The sequence below is a fragment of the Heliangelus exortis genome, chromosome 5, assembly GCF_036169615.1.
Source record: "Heliangelus exortis chromosome 5, bHelExo1.hap1, whole genome shotgun sequence".
Taxonomy (NCBI): Eukaryota; Metazoa; Chordata; class Aves; order Apodiformes; family Trochilidae; genus Heliangelus; species Heliangelus exortis.
In genome coordinates this window covers 17,669,922-17,691,659 of record NC_092426.1, presented here as the reverse complement: position 1 = coordinate 17,691,659, position 21,738 = coordinate 17,669,922, and the positions used below count along the sequence as shown (strand labels likewise).

Below are 21,738 nucleotides of genomic sequence, written 5' to 3'. Positions count from 1 at the left end.
CCATCTTCTAAGCCCTCCTTTGTCTTCAATTTCCATCTGGCTTTTTCCCTCTAAATCTTTCTACCTTACCACCAGCAGAACATTTGCTGCTATCTTACCTGTTTCTTTGCCTGTGTATTTCCCACCCATTTAAAAACACTGTTTACACATCAGTCTTTCCAGAGTCTTAGTAAGCTGAGTCCTCTTTCCTGGCTGGCTTCTGTGGTATCAGAGTGCTAATAACTAATAATAGAATGTAATTAGATCTATTATTTGTCCTGCAGCAATAAGAAATTCTTAGTAGATCATGGAAATGCAGGATTCCTTTCTAGTGACTGATTCTTTAAATTCCTCAGCCATTTTGCTTTGGCTGAAATGACTCAGAAACTGTTAGACTAAGTTCTGAACACTGAAATTTCATCTCATAAATTTTGCATCATTTTGGAATAATATTGTGTATGTGCCTTACTAGGTTGAATGTCACAGCCTGTCCAGACAGCTCTGCCCAAAGACAGGATGCCAGCAGATGGCAGATTGATCACTGAGCAGGACTGTTCCCCTGTGGAAGTTCTTGTATGGATAAGAAATTGTAGCTCTTTTTTGTACAGAAAATAACAATGAATAACACTATATTAAAAAAATAAAAGGGTGTTAGCAGCTGATGTAATAACACACTGATGCTGGCTAATAATGAAATGCAATAAAACAAATTAAGAGATTGTGTTGATTTTTGGTATATTTTTATTTGATGTCAGGAAGTGGGGAGGAAACTCTTCCATCACTCTCCCATTAACATAATCTGCTCAGAAATGCAGGTATCAGACTATATATGCAGAACAACAAATAGCATCTTGCTAGCTAAATTATCATTCAGGTTGTAATACTTTTATTTATTAACCATGTCCCAAATATTGAATTCAATAACAACAATGTAAACCCAGAATTATTTCCCTGATTTGCCTAATCAATGATCTGGATTTGAGTTTCTGGTTTCTGAAATTTTTATTCAGCTGCTAAAAATGTGAAGAATCAGCAATGATCTGGGGCTAGAAAAGAAAGCACTGAGTGGGGACTGCCTGGCGAATAGGTTCCCTGGGCTATGGCATTACCCCAGGGAAGAAGAGAAGAGGTAAAGGTGCTACTTCAAGAAAACCTAAAACAACATTTTTGAACAGCAAACTTCACTAAGAACTCACTCGCTTGTCCTGCAGTGATATCAGGTATAATGCTACAGGTGTGATGTGAGCCAAAGGAAATAAAAGGAGGGAAGAGAGCTAGAGGAGAGACAACTGAACAAATGGGCAGAGGGAAAACAAATCAAAAGGACTGTATTAAGTGTTGCTTTTCTGTATAGTTACTTTCTTACTACAAAATTTCTTTCCCAGGATTAAAATGAAAATTTCGTCACTTGTACAGTAAGAAAAGAGACCCAAGAAGCCACAAATCTCTAAAAAGCACCCAAATTTCTAAGAGATAGAGTAGCCAGCGTAGATTCATGCATTCAGAAAGAGAAGCAAAGTTTAGCAAAAGTAGCACTTTGACATTTTTTAAAATAAAGTTTTCCTTCAGTTCAGTGGGACTTCTACCCCTACCTCAGTCTCAGTCCCAGTCCTATCTTCCAACTAAGAATTACTTTTCCTAGGAATGTTTCAAATGTAAGGGAATGACTACTACTATCTTTCAGAAAAAGAAAAAAGTTGTGTGACATTTTCATAATGCTCACGTGTCTTATAAACTAAAGCAAACCATTTCTAAAGAGATCAATGGGCAAACAGGTTATCTGAGATGAAAAGTTGACTGCCAGGTAGCAGACCTATGTGTTCTGACAAGTCCTTGATTCATTGAAGTGTGCATTGGTTACAGAGGCACTGCACTTCTGCACAGGTAAGTGTATTTTCCTGAGATGTGAGTTTCAGGGGTGCACCTTAACCACCATCCATGTACCTGGCTTCTCACCCACAACCCTGTGGTGCAATTCACACCCTACCAGCTGTGTTGCCAGTCTTGTCATCAGCATCATGCTGTAAGCCAGCGGAGTAAAAACAGTAACTAAGCCCAGGAACTGCTCACAGTGGCTTCACTTTAGAAGCCAGAAAATCCTGGAGTGCTCTTAGAAGCACGCTGTGCCCAGGCTGAATACCTGCACCTGTACTGAATTATAAGAGAAGGGAAGATCTGCCAGGTTATTCTCATCTCATCTGCTTCCAGTGAGAACCTAAACACCCATTACAGGGATTGAATAGGGACTATCTGAATTAGGCCTATATTTAACTCATTATAATGACAGCTGCTGTATTCTGTAACTGTGCACTCTGCCTATGGAGTGCTTTACTTTCTATCTTTAGATCCTTGCAGCCTCTGTCTGTACAAAGCAAGCCAAATAATGGTTTGTTCTGCTCTTTATTATAGAAAGAGTCTCAGGTGGTTCATTAGATCCCTTGCATACCTAAGATAATACTACTACTTTTACAGATTTATGTCACCTTGGAACATATATTTCACTTGTGTAATGTATGAAAAGCTTTGCCAAGTGAAAATTATAAGAATTATTAACATTTTAGTTAGATTTTTAGTATATTCATGGTTTCTTCAGATGGGTGGGGGGAGCCATTTCATCACTGAACCCAGATACTGAATGCCTGTGACCAGTGCATACAGTGAATCTGGTGATCTTTTATGTGTGCATTTTCTGGGGAACCACACTGGTATGAATGTGACAACAGATTAGTAGCCAGGTTCTGCCCCAGCTTATTGAAGATGGGACACAGAGGAATAATCAGTAGCTGAGCAGGTAAGGCTTGCTTAGGGGCTGCTTTGGTTTATATTTATGACCTGCTTGTTTATTGATGTGTATAAAATATGATTATTCCAGTAGGGCAGGTGGCATAGAGTAGCCAGCGCATGGTGTTTGGGATACTTCCCTGTATCCCAGGCAGCATAACTCTGCCAGTGCCTCCCTTTCCTAAAATGGTACATGAAATATTCCTGTTCTAAGGATTATTTTACAATTAAACATTTCCAGATCTACCTAGTCACAAATAGATAGACATTTCCTGTTGCCAACACAGAGGCAACATTTTAGATTACAAGATGAGCAGTGGCCTGTGACCAGCTCCTCTGCTGAAATATTCTGTCACTACAATGGAGGTAGTGTAAGAGCAGATCTCTTTCCCCCTTTCAGAGTTCAATTTTTTCTTAAAATTCCCAGTGAGTGTCTGGGTTGGTCACTGCAATAGCTAAATGTGGCATTCTTGGGCTCTAATTTGTGCTGCTGATGAATGTAGGTTTGGTGAGGCTCTGACAGGTCGTGTCAGAGACAGAAGTGCAATAACACAACTCCTCTGGGAGGAATCCTTTCATCTTCCCAGCTGTGCTGGGTGATGCCAGGGGCAAACTGTCCCTTGCTTGTCATGGGCTCCGCGCTCTCAGCTACACTGTTACGTGGTGTAGGAGACTTGTTAAGGAAAGGCTTTGGGTGAAAAGGTTGCTTTTTGGACTGAGAAACCTTTACATCCTTCCCACTTGTCAGTGCATGAGTACTGCCTCTTACCTAGCTCCAAAAATGATCCTAAACACAATGCAAGATCAAGTTCCCTTTGAATCTGTCTGATCCATTCCAGGCCATTTCTGTTAAAATAGTAGGATCCCATCCAGGACTCTGTAGTAGATCCACACAGCTAATGCTAGCATTTATTCCTAATCTCCATTTACTCTTTAAATAAAAACTGATGAGGGAGACCTCCTTTACCTCATCACAGCTTCATTTCCCTAGAGAATTTTATGAGAAAATTTGTCAAAATCTTTCTGGAAAGTCACTTTGTTCTATCACTAGATCATTGATACATACTCAGTGACTCCTCAGTGAGATCTGAAAGAACCATAAGGCACACCACACAACATTTTATTAATCCTTTCTGTGTCTTTTTAGCACATGTTTTCTGCTTTTAATTTTCTCCTAGCTGTTGTCCTTATTTCTATGTCCTCTCTTTAAAGGTTATGGAAGGTTGCTTTATGTCCACAAACATGCTGAATTTGATTGCTTTATGGAGACAATTACGAAGAAAGAAACAAGAGTTTCTTTCTAAATATTGTTCATTGCTCACAATTAAATAAAGAATCATTACTTCTCTTAAGGTTTCATCTGATTAGGTCCAAATATTTATGGAGCCTAAAAATGTAAGAACAATGTGGTAATAAATTACATAATATAAATTAATTACTTTCTGCATTACCATACAATATAAAGTATAGATAATATAATAATGTTAATACATAACATATCTAATGTTATGTCAATAAATACATAAAGTGAAACCACTGATATTAAGACTGTTTACTAAGATGCATGTAAATAGTAAACTGCATCAGGCATATTTCAAATATCTCAACTTCATTACTAGGAATATTGAAGGAAATTACGTATAACCTTCATCCAGCAAATCACAAAAGAACAGATATAATGGACTTGCCAGAATCCAAATGAAACTAATAAATACATATCACATCAAAACAAGGGAATCACAGATCTCTACATTACTTTGGAAACTGATAAAATACCAAGGAGGAAAATAATTGTTTAGATTGTTACAAGAACAAGCAACCTCATTAACTCAAGAAACGGAAGGAGTATTTTGAATATCAAAGAAGTCCCATTATGTGCCATGGGGATATATTCTGCATGAAACATTAGAATCAGCAATCATCTGTGAATCTTAAAATACTTTAAATAAAGCATGCATTGTTTTAGCCATAAATTATCATGCTGATAGTTTCATGGTCTTGTCCATGTCACCCAGCAAACCAATACTACAGCTGACAATAGGTTTCTGAGGAGACCTTAATGTAGCCTTCCTGTATCTGAAGGGGGGCTACAAAAAAGCTGGTGGTGAACTTTTTAGGATGTCAGGTATGATAGGACTAGGGGGAATGGATTCAAACTAGAGAAGGGTAGATTTGGATTGGAAATTAGGAAGTTCTTCTCCATGAGGGTGGTGAGACACTGGAACACTGGATAGGCAGGGCAGGTAAATGCCATAAGAATTATTCCAGTCAGAATCATTATGCCAGTTTTTGCAGCTGCAGTTCTACTCTAATACATTTTTCCTCTTGCAATGAAAGTCTCACTCAGTCATCTCTCATCCCAGTCACCCTAGTAACCCAGCTTTCCAGTAATACAGCCAGGATCTACTCTGCTTCCCATTCCACCAGACATTAAGCATCATCTCAGCTAGACATGTAAATATTTCATGGTGCTCAACCCATAAAAAGGACCACAGGTAATAGCAACAGAATTAAAAGCAAGATATACAATACACAGAAAAAATTTACAGTGAACTTACTCTGAAAACTTTTTCCACCCTTGCAATACTCTTCCCAAAGATAGTTCCAAGTTGGTCTCCAATGCCAGCCAGCAAGAATCCAAACAGTGGAATCCCAAAGATAGCATACAAGATGCAGAAAACCTTGCCTCCAACAGTGCTTGGGGCCATGTTTCCATACCCTGAGGAGAAAAACAATTGTCAGACTCTCAAAATTTATAATAATTTTTTTTTCTTTAGAAAGCTAATGGGTTTAGAAAAAAATTGTTGTTATTGCAGGCATACCTTTTCTCCAGATGTAATTCCTAACTGCAGACTTTCCATGGCATATATACTTAGTTCTTGGAGCCTATTACCTATATTGTCTATAGATTCAGGTTCTGCCTGAAGTTGGTTTTATTAATTAATCTAGCTTCGTTTATCATGGCACAAAATCCTTCTGTGCTGGCCTGGTGCCTGTGTGCTGCTGCTCCTCTTGGGCTATGCCAATGATTTGCTGATGGGAGTGTGGTCACCTGACAAGCTCATTTTCAGTAGTTAACTCATAATTTCCTCAGCCTCTCATCAAACTAGTTAGCTACACTAGGCCTCCAGCTGTATCTACATAACACCAATCTGCCCCTTTGAATTTGACTATAAAGAACCTAACATTTATATTTCACAAGGTTTTAATAGCTTATAACATGGAAGTTTTAAGCCTTCCCTCTGAAGATACCAACCCAATTATTTGTAAAAATCATAATTGATGCTATAATAAAGGTGCATACATGCCTTCCCTCCAACCTCTCTTAGAGTAACCTGAGAGATGTAGAAAAGATGAAAGATTATGACCAAGACATAACTATTCAACTGAATATTCTAAGTAAATATCCTAAGTAAAAATTCTCATTTGTGGACCAAGAGAATTTGGGCACATATGGTTTCAACTCCCAGTCTTATAACTCCAGATAAAATATTGAGAATATCTGACACTGTCAGAAAGGCAGCTCTCCAACTGCCATATGCACTAAAATATGTGCAGTCACCACAGCTTGTTCAGGCACTACTTCTCTTACCCACACCACTGAACTTTACCTTAGGAATCTACATAGAACATTATGACTCCAGTAGCCACGGTATTTCTGTTAAAATAATGTTAAAGAGAAAAAATGAAACTTGTTGCAGTAATACTTTCATTTTCAGATCAGATATCCTTATTAAAAAGTTAGAGAGATTTGTATTCTGACCAGTCAGCATTTTTTATATTGAAAATTGTTCCACAATCACAAATCACTGTTGAAATAAAGTGGAAACACAAAGCATCCAGGGAGATGGAGATCTAAGAGAGTGCCTGCTTCATCTACAGGAATTCCTCCTGGTTCTTGGGAATTAGGTTGGGCACGCAGGTCATAATGCTGTGAAGTTTGTAACACTGGCACTGGAAATATCTCTCTGTCACAGGATGATGAAAGCACTGTGCTGACACACGAAACTGCCTTCCCCATCCCCCTCCCCACAACCCACAGTCCTTTTCATGGCTGCATCCATGACCCCAGAGTTCTCCTAGAAGTCCAAGAAAATCCAGTCTCCACAGGCCAGTGGACTTTAAGTTCTCCAGGTAGTCGGATGAGTGTCTGCTCAAGAGGAGCCTTAGCAGGGCTCTAGTGGATAAAATAAAACCATTTTCATACGCAGACACAGTATGTAGACTTTATGCAACCAATAAAAATCTAATTCATGGAGAATTTGAAGCAAATCTGGCAAAAATCCAAGCTCTTTTAGTAAGTTATTTAAATGGCAGATATCAATTAATATGCTTAATAAGCTATGCTTACATTGTGATATTTATTTTAATGATTAACTTAAAAGCTTATCACGTGGGTCTTTTGAGTAAACAAATATTAAGGGAGGGTTTTCTTACATTTTATTCAGAAATATTTTCTTTCACTCCACTCACTGGCTTTATGCTACTCTTAAAAGTAAATGGTAGTGTAGTTTAGTACACAGAGGAACACATGGAGGAGTAAGCTCTGCACAGTCACTCTTCCACCCTCACTCTGACAACAGAGAAAAGACAGAAACAAATGCACACACCCCACTCTTTGAGATGATCACCACAGCAGGTCTTGTAACCACCACAGGATTTTTTTGTTGTATAAAGAACTTGAAAAATTCAGTCAGATATTCACAGTTTAATGAAGGGTTATGTTTGTGTCAGATTATTTGTCTATAAAGTAACCAGTATTTGCATCACAGTTGTAATATAGAGAACTTCATCCAGTATTTGGATCAGAACAATATTCAGAGGCAATGGAGCTAAAAGCAACAATTTGCCATTTGTTACCAAATAATCAGATCTCTTGACTGCTGTGACAGCATTGGTATCAAACTTAAAATCATAAAGACACTGAATAATTAACAGCAGATTAACTTTATAATCATTATCAGTTTATCATTTTTGTCTTTCTGATCATTGTCTGAAATCCCAGCTGCTTGAACAATCTTCAAGAGAGGAACTGGATCACAGAGGAGAGGATAAAACCTTTGCATATCTGAGGCCAGTATTCAGAGATCAAGAGACTAAATACATTGTACACAATGCATAGGGAGGCCAGGTGATAATGGCCTAAATAATGAACTTACTAAAATTAGTGGTTCAAGAAAAGTAAACGGAGCAGTTCTGGATACCCTTCATCTAATACACAGAAATGTGTCAATATTTCAAGGTCATGAGTTCTAGAATGAAAAAAAAAACCAACCTGTTTTTTTCTATCGAATGTACAATTTCTGGAATTCCCTCCAAGTATTATTATGAAAGCAAAGAAGGATTTGAAAAAGGATGTGCTACTTATGCCTATATATTTCCAGTAACTAGGTGTAGGGTAGGAGAAGAATGATTTTTATCAAACTTTAGAGCTTAAGCCAAAATTAGTTGATGGACCTAGGAACAAAGACCTCCTTGTGGGTAAATTCATCTATAATATTAAAATTCAAATTCCCATCAAGCATAGAAAGTTATTTCATTGCATACTGCTTCTTGAACTTTTTTGTGAAAAAAAGACTACCTGCACCTACATGAATAAGAGGGTTATAAAGGGTTATAAAGCCTGAGCTACACCAGTGCCACTTGTTCAGCGTTCTTATTCTCCCCTAACTATGTAAACAGCTTCTAATATTTACTTAAAGGCCTGATGCCCTTGATACACAACTGAGGCTTGCCTTCTGAGAACAGAGAGAAATACACACTTTTTTTTGTGATCTACCTTTCTCAAATTATTTCATTGTATAGGGTTCAGTGTGGTTCTATATTTTAAAAGAGAAATAATAACCATACCTATTGTTGTAATGACTGTTCCAGCAAAGAAAAAGGCACCTCCAAGGTCCCAATGACTGCTGTTGTTAGAGGAATTTCCTATGGGGCTGACTCCTGCATTATCAGCATCAATAGCATGCTGTGAAAAAAGAGACAACAAATCAGCTTTATGCATGCCTTACCATGTTCTGTGCAAGTCACTATAGCTTCCAAAGGCAAATTTTTAGGACAATTGGAACAGCTTAGATTTAGATTTTTTAATAAGTGCTCAAAGTATAGTAAAATATTCTGCACACAAGAGCTGAATTTATGACTGAATTAAATAGCTATTAAGATTTAAAAAATATACAATGCATATACAGGTGAAAAGAGACAAAAAGCAATCGAGAAGAAGAGGACCAAAACCACAAAGAGATCCATAAATATCATTCTTGTAGCAATAACTGCCAAAGGAAAAATTCCCCAGGCAGAATAACTGATGTTAGAAGTATCAAAAAGGGCAGTAAATACAAATGTTTGTGAAGCCAACTGAAGTGACTCAGCCAAGGACTTTAATTCCCAGGCAATTAATAATTGATTAGGTTATTTATAGTTTAACTAAAGAAAAAATAGAATATCTATATCCCTTTTGAAATGAATGAAGAGGGTAGCTATGGAAACATCATGAAACATCCTTGTGATCAGCTAGGACTTCCCAGTTGCCACACAGGACAAGGCCACATGTCCACAAATACAGCATGGTACAGAGACCTCCATCTAGTGCTTGAATGAACTAAATACAGAACAGAAGCTGGGGTAGCTACACTGCTTCCAGATCACTGTTATGTGTCTCACACAGCACTGAATCAAATTGGGCAGATGTAGCATTCTGCTGAAGATTTGCTTGGGAATTCCTAAAAATGCAGCGTATTTTAGCATGAGGACATACACATCTGCCCCTTCACAGCCCAAAGGAAGACAGAGCTAAAGACATAAGGCTCCAAAGCATAGGAATAAATCTCTCATCAGCATCTGGCACATTCAGCTGAGCTGCCTTAAGTTCACTTTGGTACATATTCTCTAATTGCTTTTAAATCTCATGTAATCTATTATCCATCATAGAGAACTTCAGTCCTCACTGTGGAACATCATCTGAAGTGACTGGCTTTCAAAGTAAACATTTTCCTACCAACTGAGATTAATTTTCATAAAACCAATCCAAAGGAACCAAGCTTCTCTTCTTGCCAATTAGCCTTTCCAGCTCTTTGCCTTTCTCCCGTTCTGTTCCAATCTCACTTTATGTTGCTGTTATCATGCTACTCACACTTCTGCCAGATCTTCCCCTTCTCACTCCAATATTTGCTCCTCCTAAATATTGTCACCAGAAATCAGAGTTTGTTATTTCATAAAAATATTGCCAGGCTCAACTGGAGAGGCAAAGTATTGCCTCTTACAACCTCTTCTTTTGACTTTGTTCAACACAGAATTTCCACCTATTAATACAATATTGGTTTGACTATTCTTATTCCATTTCTTTAGCCAGTTCTCTCTTTCCTCTGACTTACAATCTATGAATCTACACTTTGACTTTTTATTTCACCTTTTTCTACAATCCCCATGTGCAAAGCAAGATAACCATTCTATTTTGTCACTGCCCCACTTCTCATCTGTTCATGTCTATGATTTCTCTTCTGGTCCTCTCTATAACCTCATATTATCTTGTGCTCTTAGTATTGACTTTTAAATACACCCATTGAACACCTCTTTTGTCCCTGGCTTTCATGATACACATCTACCTCTCCCTACTGATGGCTCATTTATCACATTTTTTCTTCTCTTCTCCTTCCATTTTGCACTTTCCCTCACTCAGTCTTTGCCTATATTTCCAACTGACTTCAGCATCACAAATGTTTGTCAGGTTTTTGGGTTTTTTGCTGGTTTCAGCTAATCCATTCATCATTTTTTAGTTATTCAGCATATTGCCCCATAAAAAGGAAAAAGAGTGGGGGAATAGACACATGAGCAAGAAGAGAGGCCAGGTATATCTAAAGAGAACAGTACTGGACAGCCTTTTTAACAGTAGGGCTGCTGCAAGCCAGGCTAAACCTACTGTGAAATTACAGGATAAGCAAAACAGCCATACTGGACTGGTTGCATTTCATGTAGCCAGAAAGCCAGGGTTCCTCAGCATCTCTCCATACCTCAAGAAAAAGGGATGTAAAGAAAGGAAGTGTTTAGGATCTAAGTCTTTCAAAAAAGCTTCTGTAGCTGTTGCTGGCATATTGCAGGTGGTGTGAAAGCAGAGACCATTTGTTTATTTACCCAGAAGAGTGTAAATTAGCATGACAGGTTGCCTGTTTAAATAGGCTATGACACACTGTCAGCTACCCCAGCACGTTACTTCTGCCAAGGAATGCTGCTTGCCTTCCCCTTGAGTGCATGAATGTCAGCAAGCTAATTACAACACTTTAATCACATTTGATTTTACACAGTTTAGCAAGTCTATTAGGGCCAAGTACTAACCCCTGAAGTGAAGGACTGTCCCATTGCCTTAGGTTGCTTTGACTTTCTCAGGCTTTCTTCTCCAGGACAATTTTTTTTTTTTTTCATTTAAAGCTTGACTGACATGATTCATTTATAAATATCCTGCTATCCCAATGCTACCTCTTAATACATAGTATGTTGCATACTGCAATGGAGAACAGTAAAGGGAGCAGAAAGAGGAGAGCATCCCTGCTGCTAGCAACACTTAAATTTGCAATTTCAGTTCATGCAGTGAATGAAGGATGTCTTACTACCACCACCACAAGTCCAGATACATGGAAATATCCTACTAGAAGACTGACACAAAACTCAAGCAAGGACACCATGACTGGCAAGTCTCCCAGTTCACACATACCATGAAATTGCACAACAGTTTCCCAGCTGTGAAACTTCAGATAGGTGTTGCAGCATGACCTGAAGAGCTGCTATCTCAGGTATCTCAGAGTAGGGAAAGAACAAATTTCCAGAGTGCTAATAACTCTTTTGACAAACCTACATTTAAGACATTTTAAACTCGTAGCTTCAGGTATTTTTATAACTGAAATATCAGCAAAAGTAACAGGCCATTGAAGTATGCATAGCTGTTTCACACTCACTCATTTCCTGACCCCTTCTTAATTCTGAAGAGGAGTTACTTGTACAGTGCACAACATTCTTTCAGTAGTTTTTATTGATTAAAAAAACATTGTTCTTTAATGAATAATTATTGATCTATGGTAATTTATCTTTTGAAACGCCACCCATTCAGTTATTGCCAAGGCAAACACTTGGAATACCTCAAAGAGCTGCAACTGCCTCTTTTGCCGTTCAATTAATGGTTGTGTCCTAAAATTAATAGGCAGATAGGAGTGAGGGAAATTATAAAAATGTCAAAGTAAAGACAAGTACTCATCATTATTTAAAAAAAAAAAAAAAAAGCTTCTGGTTATGATTTTCAGTTTGGCTTCCCATCATTGTATAGATGTGTATTTTACTCTCAGCCCCTTTGGTATCAACACACTTCAGTCCCTTTGTAACCACAAAGACATGGGACACGGTCCTGTGAATCTTCATGGGAAAGAAGGGAAACCCCACAGCAAAAGCCCAGTGCATGTGGTGACACTGGGACAACTGAATTCTGTTTTCCCAAAGAGAGTGCAATCCATCCTCTATCTCAATCTGGAAAAGGCTTTATTGGTTCCACCTGTTGATATTCAGGCAGCACTATTTAAAGACTGTGAGGCACAGGCCCACCCTGGGCCTAGTTCTGAACATATAGGAGTGCAAAGTCCAAAGAAAGGCGAAGCAGACACTAACTTGTCTCACCATGTGCCAAGAATTCCACCCCTCAAGACAAGATATAGTATCCCTTCTCTATGGATAAAATAATTTGTATTCTCCTGATACCAACTAGAAACTATCAGGACATGGGGGTTTCACCATCCCCGTCCCTGCCCCACTGACACTCCCCTGTTCACCATCCCCACAGTCCTGGCCTTCCCAGACACAGGATGCACGAAGCTGGGGCCTGATTCATGGGAGGACAACCTTACCCTATCCCCAGGAAGGTGCCTGTTAGTCTGGGCTGGGGAATGCCTGGATGCTGGGGGATGCCATGCTCCCTGGATGGCAGTGGTGGGATCCACAGCTGTCAGGTCCCCGTGCTCCGGGGTGCAGGGGGTCCTCACTGTGCTCAGACACTCAAGGATCTGATCCTCCTCAGTGCATGCATGAGTACACGCCAAACTTCATTAATGTATTAGGTACCTTGATCACTAATTAGGACAATTATATCAATCAAAAGTCTAGAGTTACGCCTGTGGGCAAAAACCAGCTAAGAGCTAGTGCAGCTGATGGGGAGATAGAAACCAAATGGACTTTTTCTGATTTCTCTGGAAAGAAAAGCTTCTATCTGGTTTTTGTTTGTTCTTGTTCATGGTTTTTGTTTGTTTGTTTGTTTGTTTGTTTTCATTTCTCCAAGCATGAAGAATTCAAATCTTTTCCAAGGACAAGCATAATCTTCAGTGCTGAACTCCTCAGAGAATCTACCTTGTGTGGAACCAAGGACATAAATTTGATAAGAAAATTCTTGTCATCCTTTTTCTAGTTCCATTAATTCCTCTCCATAGATCATGCTAATCCAATAATGATTATCTCCCTCTACAATTCTTTTCCAAGCAGATTCCTATCAAGGATACAAAAAGTTGTTTCAATTGCCTTTCATGCTCTGATGTTGCTCTATTATGATTATTAGAATGCTTCTCATTAGCAAGAAGCTTTTAAAGTCTAATTCCTTATTAAGTTTCCTGTGTACTCACTACCTTTCTACTTACTCTCACCAGCTCTGGTACAGCAATTAAGAAATCCTCATTATACATTCCCATTTATTCACTTTTGCACAATAGCATTTTTGAATGACCAGGGCCAGCAATTTTTGTTTAGGCACTATCAAAAGTAATAAGATTTGAAAGACCATCTTTTACATATATCTGTCTATCTGATAAACTCTGACATGCAAATTCTCTTTATTTTACAAGGAAACATGCTGAGAAGCCAAGCTGCCTTACAACATTAGTGGACCTGTGAAGCAGCTGAAAACTTAATAATCTTTACAGGATGTTCCATTTCTTGCTTACCTTCAGGGCAAAAGTAGTTCAGAACACTAATCAAAAGGGCCTATAAAAATATGCTTACTAACATAATTAGCCAGTAATCCTGACTAGCTTATTTCTAGCTCTGCTTTCTTTTCAGTTTACAGGCTAATTCTAATGAGTTGCTGCAATTGCTGATAATATGTCTTAATTCCCAGGTGGGTGGATGGTGTTTTTTATAGTATAATCCATCACATTCATAAATAAATCTACACCTAAATCAATGCAGATGCCCCCTCGTAGCAGAACATTACTCTCCCTCTGGAGAGCAATTATCTGTTATATGTACCTATTGCAGGTAGTCAAATAACATTAATTCTAAATAGCACCCCTAGCAGTTGCCAGGACCAGACAGGTCCTGTGGAGGTTGCCACATCAGTCTGAAATCAAAGTTGTAAAGGCAGATGCAACATTCAGTGCAACGCAGAAATGCTTGGAGACAGCCAGGGAGATGTCACTTTTCAGGTCATAAAAAGAAGGCACGAAAGCACAATGTTAACCCCTGACATCATGTTCAAGCAGTGGTTCACTGTTGTTCTTCTATTCACAGTTACAACCAGAGTTTCCATATCAGCACACCCAACTACATACCTGGAGCCTGTTTCACTCCCAGACATGCAGAAGAACCCAAAGGAGATTTTTCTTTGTTGACAAACCTGTTTCAGTATTTCACAGCTTCTGGTCTTAAGACATTCCCATGCTAAGCTGCTAAACCCCTTTAACTTTGCAAAATGAATTTCAGTTACCCCATATAATGCCTGAGGACCTAGTGTTATTTAAGACAACATTAAGATTTGTTCAGAGTATCTACCTTCTAATGATGCAGTATGCTTGTTTTTTTATTTTAGTGTCTCCACATTTGAGGCGAAAGAAGGAAAATTGTGCAAAATAAGGAATTAAAACTGTCATGTAGTGTAGGCTAGAGAACAGGGGCTACTTAGGAATCTGTTCTGCAGCTGGCACACAGGAGTCTGCCATCCTGCTGAGGTGTTTTGCTTGTTACATCTGTTATGTGTTCTACTTTCTACTTGAAAAGAAAGCATTTTGGTTTGGTTTTTTTTGTTTGGTTGGTTTTTGGGTTTTTATGTAGTAACATTCCCATCAAGGGAATACAAACTTCTTGCTTTTAATATTTTTCAAAAATCCTTTAATCAGCTAGCGCACCAGGAGCTGAAGGAACTGTGGACCTCCGCAACACTGCCAAGAGAAAGACATCAGTACCAATATCCCTGGACAGAATTCACCCTGCCAACCAAACATGTTCACCTGTCTTTTGCAGACAGATGAAGGATGTGATCCAAGCCAGCCCTGATCCAAAAGCTGTATAGTCACACCAGCACAATGCCGCTTCCTGCTGAAGCAAGTTTGGCTTCTTAGCTACAGTACCAGGCTGCCCAAAGGTACAGGTACACAGCTTCTGACTCAGAACTGACCTGTCTTCTGTGAACACAGAGCACAAGCAGGGAGAGCCCACATCTATCTGCAAAGAAACAGAAAGAATTTGTTTTGCTTAGGAGAGGCAGAAGAGCATTGCTATCTACACGTGTGGGCAATGGACATTGTATATGGAGGACTAGCTACATGAGAACTGAACAATTTCAGACTGAAAAGTGGGAGAATACTTTTTTCATCACATTAATGAGATATGGAACAGATTCTTGAAAGAAATGCTAAACTTATAAATTCTATCCACTTACAGAATATAACACAATTGGCTAGAGGAACACAAGAATACAGGAGATAGCTCTGTGTTCTTTCAAAAAGCCTGAAATCACAACAGAGCTGTGTGATACCCCAGAATGAAACACATTGTCCTCTTGGAAGGCTCAGACAAAAATTTAGGTCTGAAATAAGAGAATGAATTCAATTTTGCAATATACTCCTTAGGTATCTCACCTTTCTTATTTGATCTCTATTAAATTCAGGCTAACTAATAGGTTTCTACATGGGATCTTAGAAGATACTCCACTGAACTCTTTTAAGATCCCAAATACTTTCTTTGTCTAGAGTTTTAAACAATGAAAGATAAATATATTTGGTAGATGTTTTCTTCCTGTTATTCCATTTTCCACTTATCACTACATACTTGATATTTGTTTACTTCAATATTTATTCTGAAGATTTTCATATTAGACAAGACTAAAAATTTGGTAGTTCTTATACACTAGTTATTTCCTATTTTTAGTTATATACTTCATCGTCATTCATTTACCTACAATTTGCCATAGTAAACCTCTAAATTAATATACTGTTAAGTTCAGAATTCCTTGCTGAGTATTCATTTCAGAATTCCCACCTATCATTTTCTCTTCACTCTCCTGGTTTCTGTGTTTAATACTCGAGGAAGCATTGGGGACTTAACACATTTGAAAATTTACAGATGATGGGCAAATGTCTTTGGAATCTTTCACCTCTCTCAAAAATTTCTTCCAGACACTAAGCTCTGATTTTCTTTGCACACATTTTTCATTATTCCAGCTAATACATTTAACCTCTCTTTACAATGTTGTGGAGACAGTTTCTATTTCCTGGACTTTAAAAGGACAGCCTTCATTTTAAATGAAGACCCTGCCCGTTGCAAGGGCTCAGTGAACAATTTTGTTCCCTGCTGGCTCATCTGATCAACAAAGGACCAAGCTGTTTCTCCTAACTTCCAAGCAGGAGTGGTTTCTTCATGAGCTCTACCTGGATCAGTGTCTCCAGCTCCAGCTGGGTGACACAGCCGTGCTCCCGCAGGAAATCGGCCTTCTCCAGAGCAATCGTGTTCTTCTGGCGGCTTTCGAAGGGCTGCTCCAGGGCACGGAAGACAAGTCCTCCTGTCACCAAGTAAACCACTACCACAACGAAGATGGTCACCACTGTTTGCCACTTCATGACAGTCTGCAGGCCCTGAGAAGGGGTTTCCATGGTGGCGACAACAGTGGCTCGAGGGGCAATGGAGAGTCGTGGAGCTGCGTAATGCCCGTTGGTTTTGGGCTCAGGTTCACAAGCTGGCACTGGGGAGGGAACAGCCACTGAAACACAAAGGAAAAAAATCTGATTCAAAATCACATGCCTCTGGGTGTGATCTACATCTTCATATTCAACTTTCCTAATTACTTTTTTTCAAGACTATCATATAAATCATATTATTCACATAGATGAAATTCTTCTCATCTGAAAGGCTCCATGTGTGTTTTGTCCATCCCTATAAAAGCTACCTCAAGGGTTTGTTTCTCCCATTACCTCTAGAACTGGACAGGCCACTTCCACGTTGCAAGAATTTCAGGAGGATGCATAAAACCACTTATCCAAGAAAATTAAAATTTTGACTTGTTGGAATATAAATTACAGAAAGTGATGTTTGATGAGGGACTCTGCCAGTGATTTATGTCCTTAAGTCATAATATTAATAGTATTAATAGTGCTAGGAAACTGAAATGCTAAGATTTTGATCACTAACTGGCCTGGTACTGAGAGAAGCAGAAAATGCTTCGCAAACTGCAATGCTGTTTGGCTTACAAGCATAGCAGTTCCATCTTATTTACATGGATTCACAAACCCACAACTTCTGAAAAAGTTCTTAAAGCCTGGAAGCTTCACAAATTTTAGCATAAATTGTTCTTCAGCCAAAGCATACTAGATATCTGAGGTCAAAATAACTAACACACCAAGCACAAGGATGGACCTTTCAGCTTAAGACTGAGGCACTGTGTAGCCCACATGACTCTAGCAGTACATCAGAGGTAATAAACTCTGACTTCCAGCCAGACTTATTAGCCCAACCACTGTGTCATGTTGCCAAGGCATCCAAATCAAAGCTGGTTTGCCTCCAAATAATTCAGATATCTCAGCATCACACCTCCCCACTCTCTATTGCCAGGGTTGGCAATGACAAGATGAGGCTGGGTTCCTCAGTATCCACTGCTAGAATTTATCACATTCAGGCTTTTAAAAAGGGTGCTAGATTCATTTTTAATCAAATCCCTGCTGTAACCATACTATGGCACAGCTTCCACTGGCCTGTAATTTCTTTGAAACTGGATTGATTTATTTTATATCAGACCTAAATCAGATTTCAGTTAAAATACAGTCACTTTAGCTGGACTCTCTGAGCTTATTTCCAAACGTCTCTGCTGTTTGGCTCAGAAATTAAAGCTCGAGGATCTAAAACATCTGATGAGAGTGGCACCATAAACTGATTCTATACAACTTGATCATACAATGTGATTACACCTTGAGTTTGGAGTGGGCTATGACTCCTTCCCAATAGTAAGTAATAGTAAGTAATTCAGGAATGCAGCTATTTATCACAGTCACATTTTCCTAGAAATGATACATCACTGAATCATTGCACTGAGGATTCCAGCCTACTTGATAACCAATATGCTACAGAAATACACAGTTACTTTACATTTACAGTTAATACTTCTTTGTGACTTGGAGGCTCTAGACACTAAATAGATTAGAGGAGGTCCAGGGAAAGCTTCAGTGGTCAATCCTTTTTGTGCATTTCTCAGTTTTGCAGGATCATGTGACACAGCTGCTCAGGTTGAAAAGATTGTTATGATTCTCACTGCTTATTAACCAGGATGAAGGGCAATCAAAATTAAAAGGATACTTTCTCTTACCTTCACATATATTTCACGTAAGATCTAATAATTTGAAGACACAATAGGGATAGAGAGAAGTGTGACAGTATTTGAAATAAGTCACATATTTTGTAAAAGAGGTGAATTATTTAATTCTCTAAATCTCCTGAAAGAAAGGGATTATTGTAAAAGACATAGAGAGTTTTAGTAGGAAATATTAGAAAAGTATGCAGAAAAGAAAATACAAAATAGAGAGGCTGTGTGAAGCAGTTACAAACCCCATTCCTCTAATCACAAATATCTTAAATCTGCTTCGTGTCTCCTTACTTACTAAATAAAGTTGAGTATTCCCAGAAGTGATTCATCTGATGTAAATCATGTAACATTAACTTCCATGGATTCCATGCAATTCACTTAATTACTTTAGGTGGAGCCACTAACTACTATGTATATTGTGAATCATCACAAAATCTGCACGACTGAGAGCTGATTTTGCACACTTGGGAGTACTCAGCAAAAAGTACTCAGTCTCAGGACCCAAGTCTCACATCTTAAGAAGAGAGCAGAATTCATAAGAGATAATGGCAGAATCACAGAATCATTCTGGTTGAAAAAAACCTTTAAGATCAAGTCCAACCATTAATACAACACTACGGAGTTCAGTGCTAAACCACATTCCTCAGCACACCTTTTAAGCACCTCAAGGATGGTGAGTAAACCATCTCCCTGGGCAGCCTATTCCAGTGTTTAATAATGTCCTCAATGAAAAAGTTTCTTCTATATCCAGTCCCCTGGTGCAACTTGAGACCATTTCCTCTTGATCTGTTGATTGTTACTGGGGAGACCACCCCCCACCTTGCTACAGCCTCCTTTCAGGTAGTTGCAGAGAGCAATGTCTCAACTCAGTGTCCTTTTCTCCAGACTGAACAACCCCAGTTCCCTTAAATGCTCCTTGCAAGACTTGTGCTCCTGCAAGCTTCAAAATAAAACTCTACAGCTGTTCACCTCCAAGACTATTGCATTACCCGCACTCACTTGATGTACTGTCAAACAGCACAGGCAGGCATTCCATTCATCTGTGTGGAGCTGAGACACACGAGATTTCTGTTAATATTGATGAGAATTAAGGAACCAAAACTCTCACCGAGCAGCAAGCAGAGGGGAGCAGAGCTCAGCCGGGGGAGCAGGCGGCAGTTGGAGCTGTGGCGGTTGCGAGCTCCTTACAACTGAACCACTGGAGCTGTTGGGACAGGGCCCCATAAGCACATCATCTCTTATTACTGCAGGCATGCTTTGCTGAAGGAAACTGATGTTTTTAGGAATGGATTATACTCATTTCTGACAGAAATATCTAGATATTGTTGGACTTTCTTTTCAAAAGCAGGGTGAGCTACAATACATAACCTGCTATGACTGTGAAACTACTTCTAATTTAAAGGGAACACCTCCAGACAGAAAGGTTCAAAGTACAGCCACCCCAAAAAGAAACAGCTTCAAATAAAAGAATAGGATGTTCAACTGGCTTTTGACTATGAAAACACCAAGCATGGCTTTGTCAAACTGACTCATAACCTGGCAACTATCTTACCCAATATGCCAAGAACATGGGAGACACTGAAGAAACCTGGTTTTAGAGGAGAGTTTCTCCGCTGGTTTAAATAAAATATGTTTTGGGTTTTTTAAAATTACCTCCTTGCAGTGTTGCTGTGAAAATTTTTATCTGTGAAAAAATGCAAGTCTGTTTTAACAAAGAGTCTTGTCTTGTTCTTTATGGTCTTCAATGTTTCTTTGTTACCTGAGCTCAGAGGAATGTATGTACATTTTAATGAGAGTATAATAGAGTATTCTTGACACATTTGATGGAAGAGTTGCTTTTAAATGATTTGGCACATAATTAGATTGAGGCCATATATGCTCATGCATTCATAAACACAACAGCTGGCTTTAAGTTTAAAACATGAATTGATCAAAAAATAAAATTGACATTTCATCTCCCATTTTACTGGGCTCATCCAAGAAAGACAGCAATGTACTTTCAGCTCAAGTAAAAAGGCTCTTTGGTGTGCATCTGAAGGTAAGGACCGGTATGTTTCCAAAAAATCCTCGTAATATAATGGGAGATATTTTCAAAGAAAGGAAATTATGCTTTCTTTGAACGTTTACACAGTCAGGACCTCAAAATTTCCTACGGAGTCTTCCTTATCTTTGCCTTAAAACTAGAGGTTTAGTTTGAATTACACAGTAATCTTAGCATGCAGTCCAGTTCCACTGAGAAAAGAATGAGCAAATTATCCTTCCTACAGTTTTCACAAGATCCTACACTGAATTATCAGCACTTGTAAATCCTTCCTGTAGCACTACTTAATAAGCCAGTATTCTCTCCTCAAATAACTTAAAAATACAACATTTTGTCAAGTGTATGAAGTTGCAGAACAGAGGTCTGGAACATTCAGGTTGACTAACATCTGTCAAGTGCTAGACAAGCCCACTACAGCTCCCCTGAACTGGCCACTAAAAGGAGGTGGATCTATCTCATCTGAAATGGATGTTAAAGGACCAAGGCATGGAGACACTCCACTCACCATAATTTTTTTATGATCCTAGCAGAAGCCTCATTTATTTTGTTTTCATGGGGCAGAATATTCTAGTTGCTCAGGTTGTCCCAAGCCCTTCTCTGAAGTGGTCACACACAGAAGTTAACACCAAAATGGTTCCTGATTTAACACTGTGGAAAGACAGGAAAATGAGCAGCCCACCAGCAGATAATATATGACTTGCACTACAAGGCTCTGGCTCATCTCCAAACAGAGGTTCCTGAGAGATATGGGTACATACTATTTGCTTCCAATCTCACAACTTTCCCACAGACTCCCCAAAGTTATTTCAGTTACTGGCTGCTCAAATTAAAATAGCAGAGCTGTGCCTTGAAGTCAGAGCAACAATATGAGGTTTGTTAGGAAAAGAGCTGAGGCAATCAATGTATCAGGCTATCAGCTGTGCAAATTTTCATGAATTTGTCAGAAACAGAAAATAACATGCAGGTTTATGAATTGAGGGAATTTGTGTGTCCAACAGGAAGCAGGTGGTTGCTATTTGCATGATGGAAGTAATGAAACGTGGAAGTATCTGTCCATGTGTAACCAAAAAATCATTAAGCTATTAAAATTTTGCATTGTGAGGACATGGTTGATCATTTCCACCACCTGCTTTGCTTGCTATTCCACCACCTTCCTCACCCCCATTCTTCATCTCTGCCTGTTGTGGATTTTAACAGGTTTTTATATAAAGCTGAGAGTATCCATTTAACCAACACAATGAATGCTGGATTTTTACACACTGGGCACTCAAACATCTTAACACTGGTTCTGAAAGTCTGGCTCCTAGAGCAAAAATCCCAGTAGGCAACGATTGTGTCTGCCTTTGTG

The 21,738-nt window shown here is 38.9% G+C and overlaps 1 protein-coding gene across 1 annotated transcript in view; it reads right to left on the bottom strand.

The window, feature by feature from the left end:
* Nucleotides 1-19,504, bottom strand: part of KCNK10 (potassium two pore domain channel subfamily K member 10) — a 39,419-nt gene extending 19,915 nt beyond the window's left edge. Inside the window, exons 1-4 of the mRNA XM_071745825.1 lie at nucleotides 19,339-19,504; nucleotides 16,428-16,756; nucleotides 8,611-8,728; nucleotides 5,319-5,479 (exon numbers count right to left, since the gene is read on the bottom strand). Of these exons, the coding sequence (XP_071601926.1) occupies nucleotides 5,319-5,479; nucleotides 8,611-8,728; nucleotides 16,428-16,649 (501 nt within the window). The 5' untranslated portion in view covers nucleotides 16,650-16,756; nucleotides 19,339-19,504. The remainder of the gene's footprint in view (nucleotides 1-5,318; nucleotides 5,480-8,610; nucleotides 8,729-16,427; nucleotides 16,757-19,338) is intronic.
* Between the last annotated feature and the right edge of the window lie 2,234 nt (nucleotides 19,505-21,738).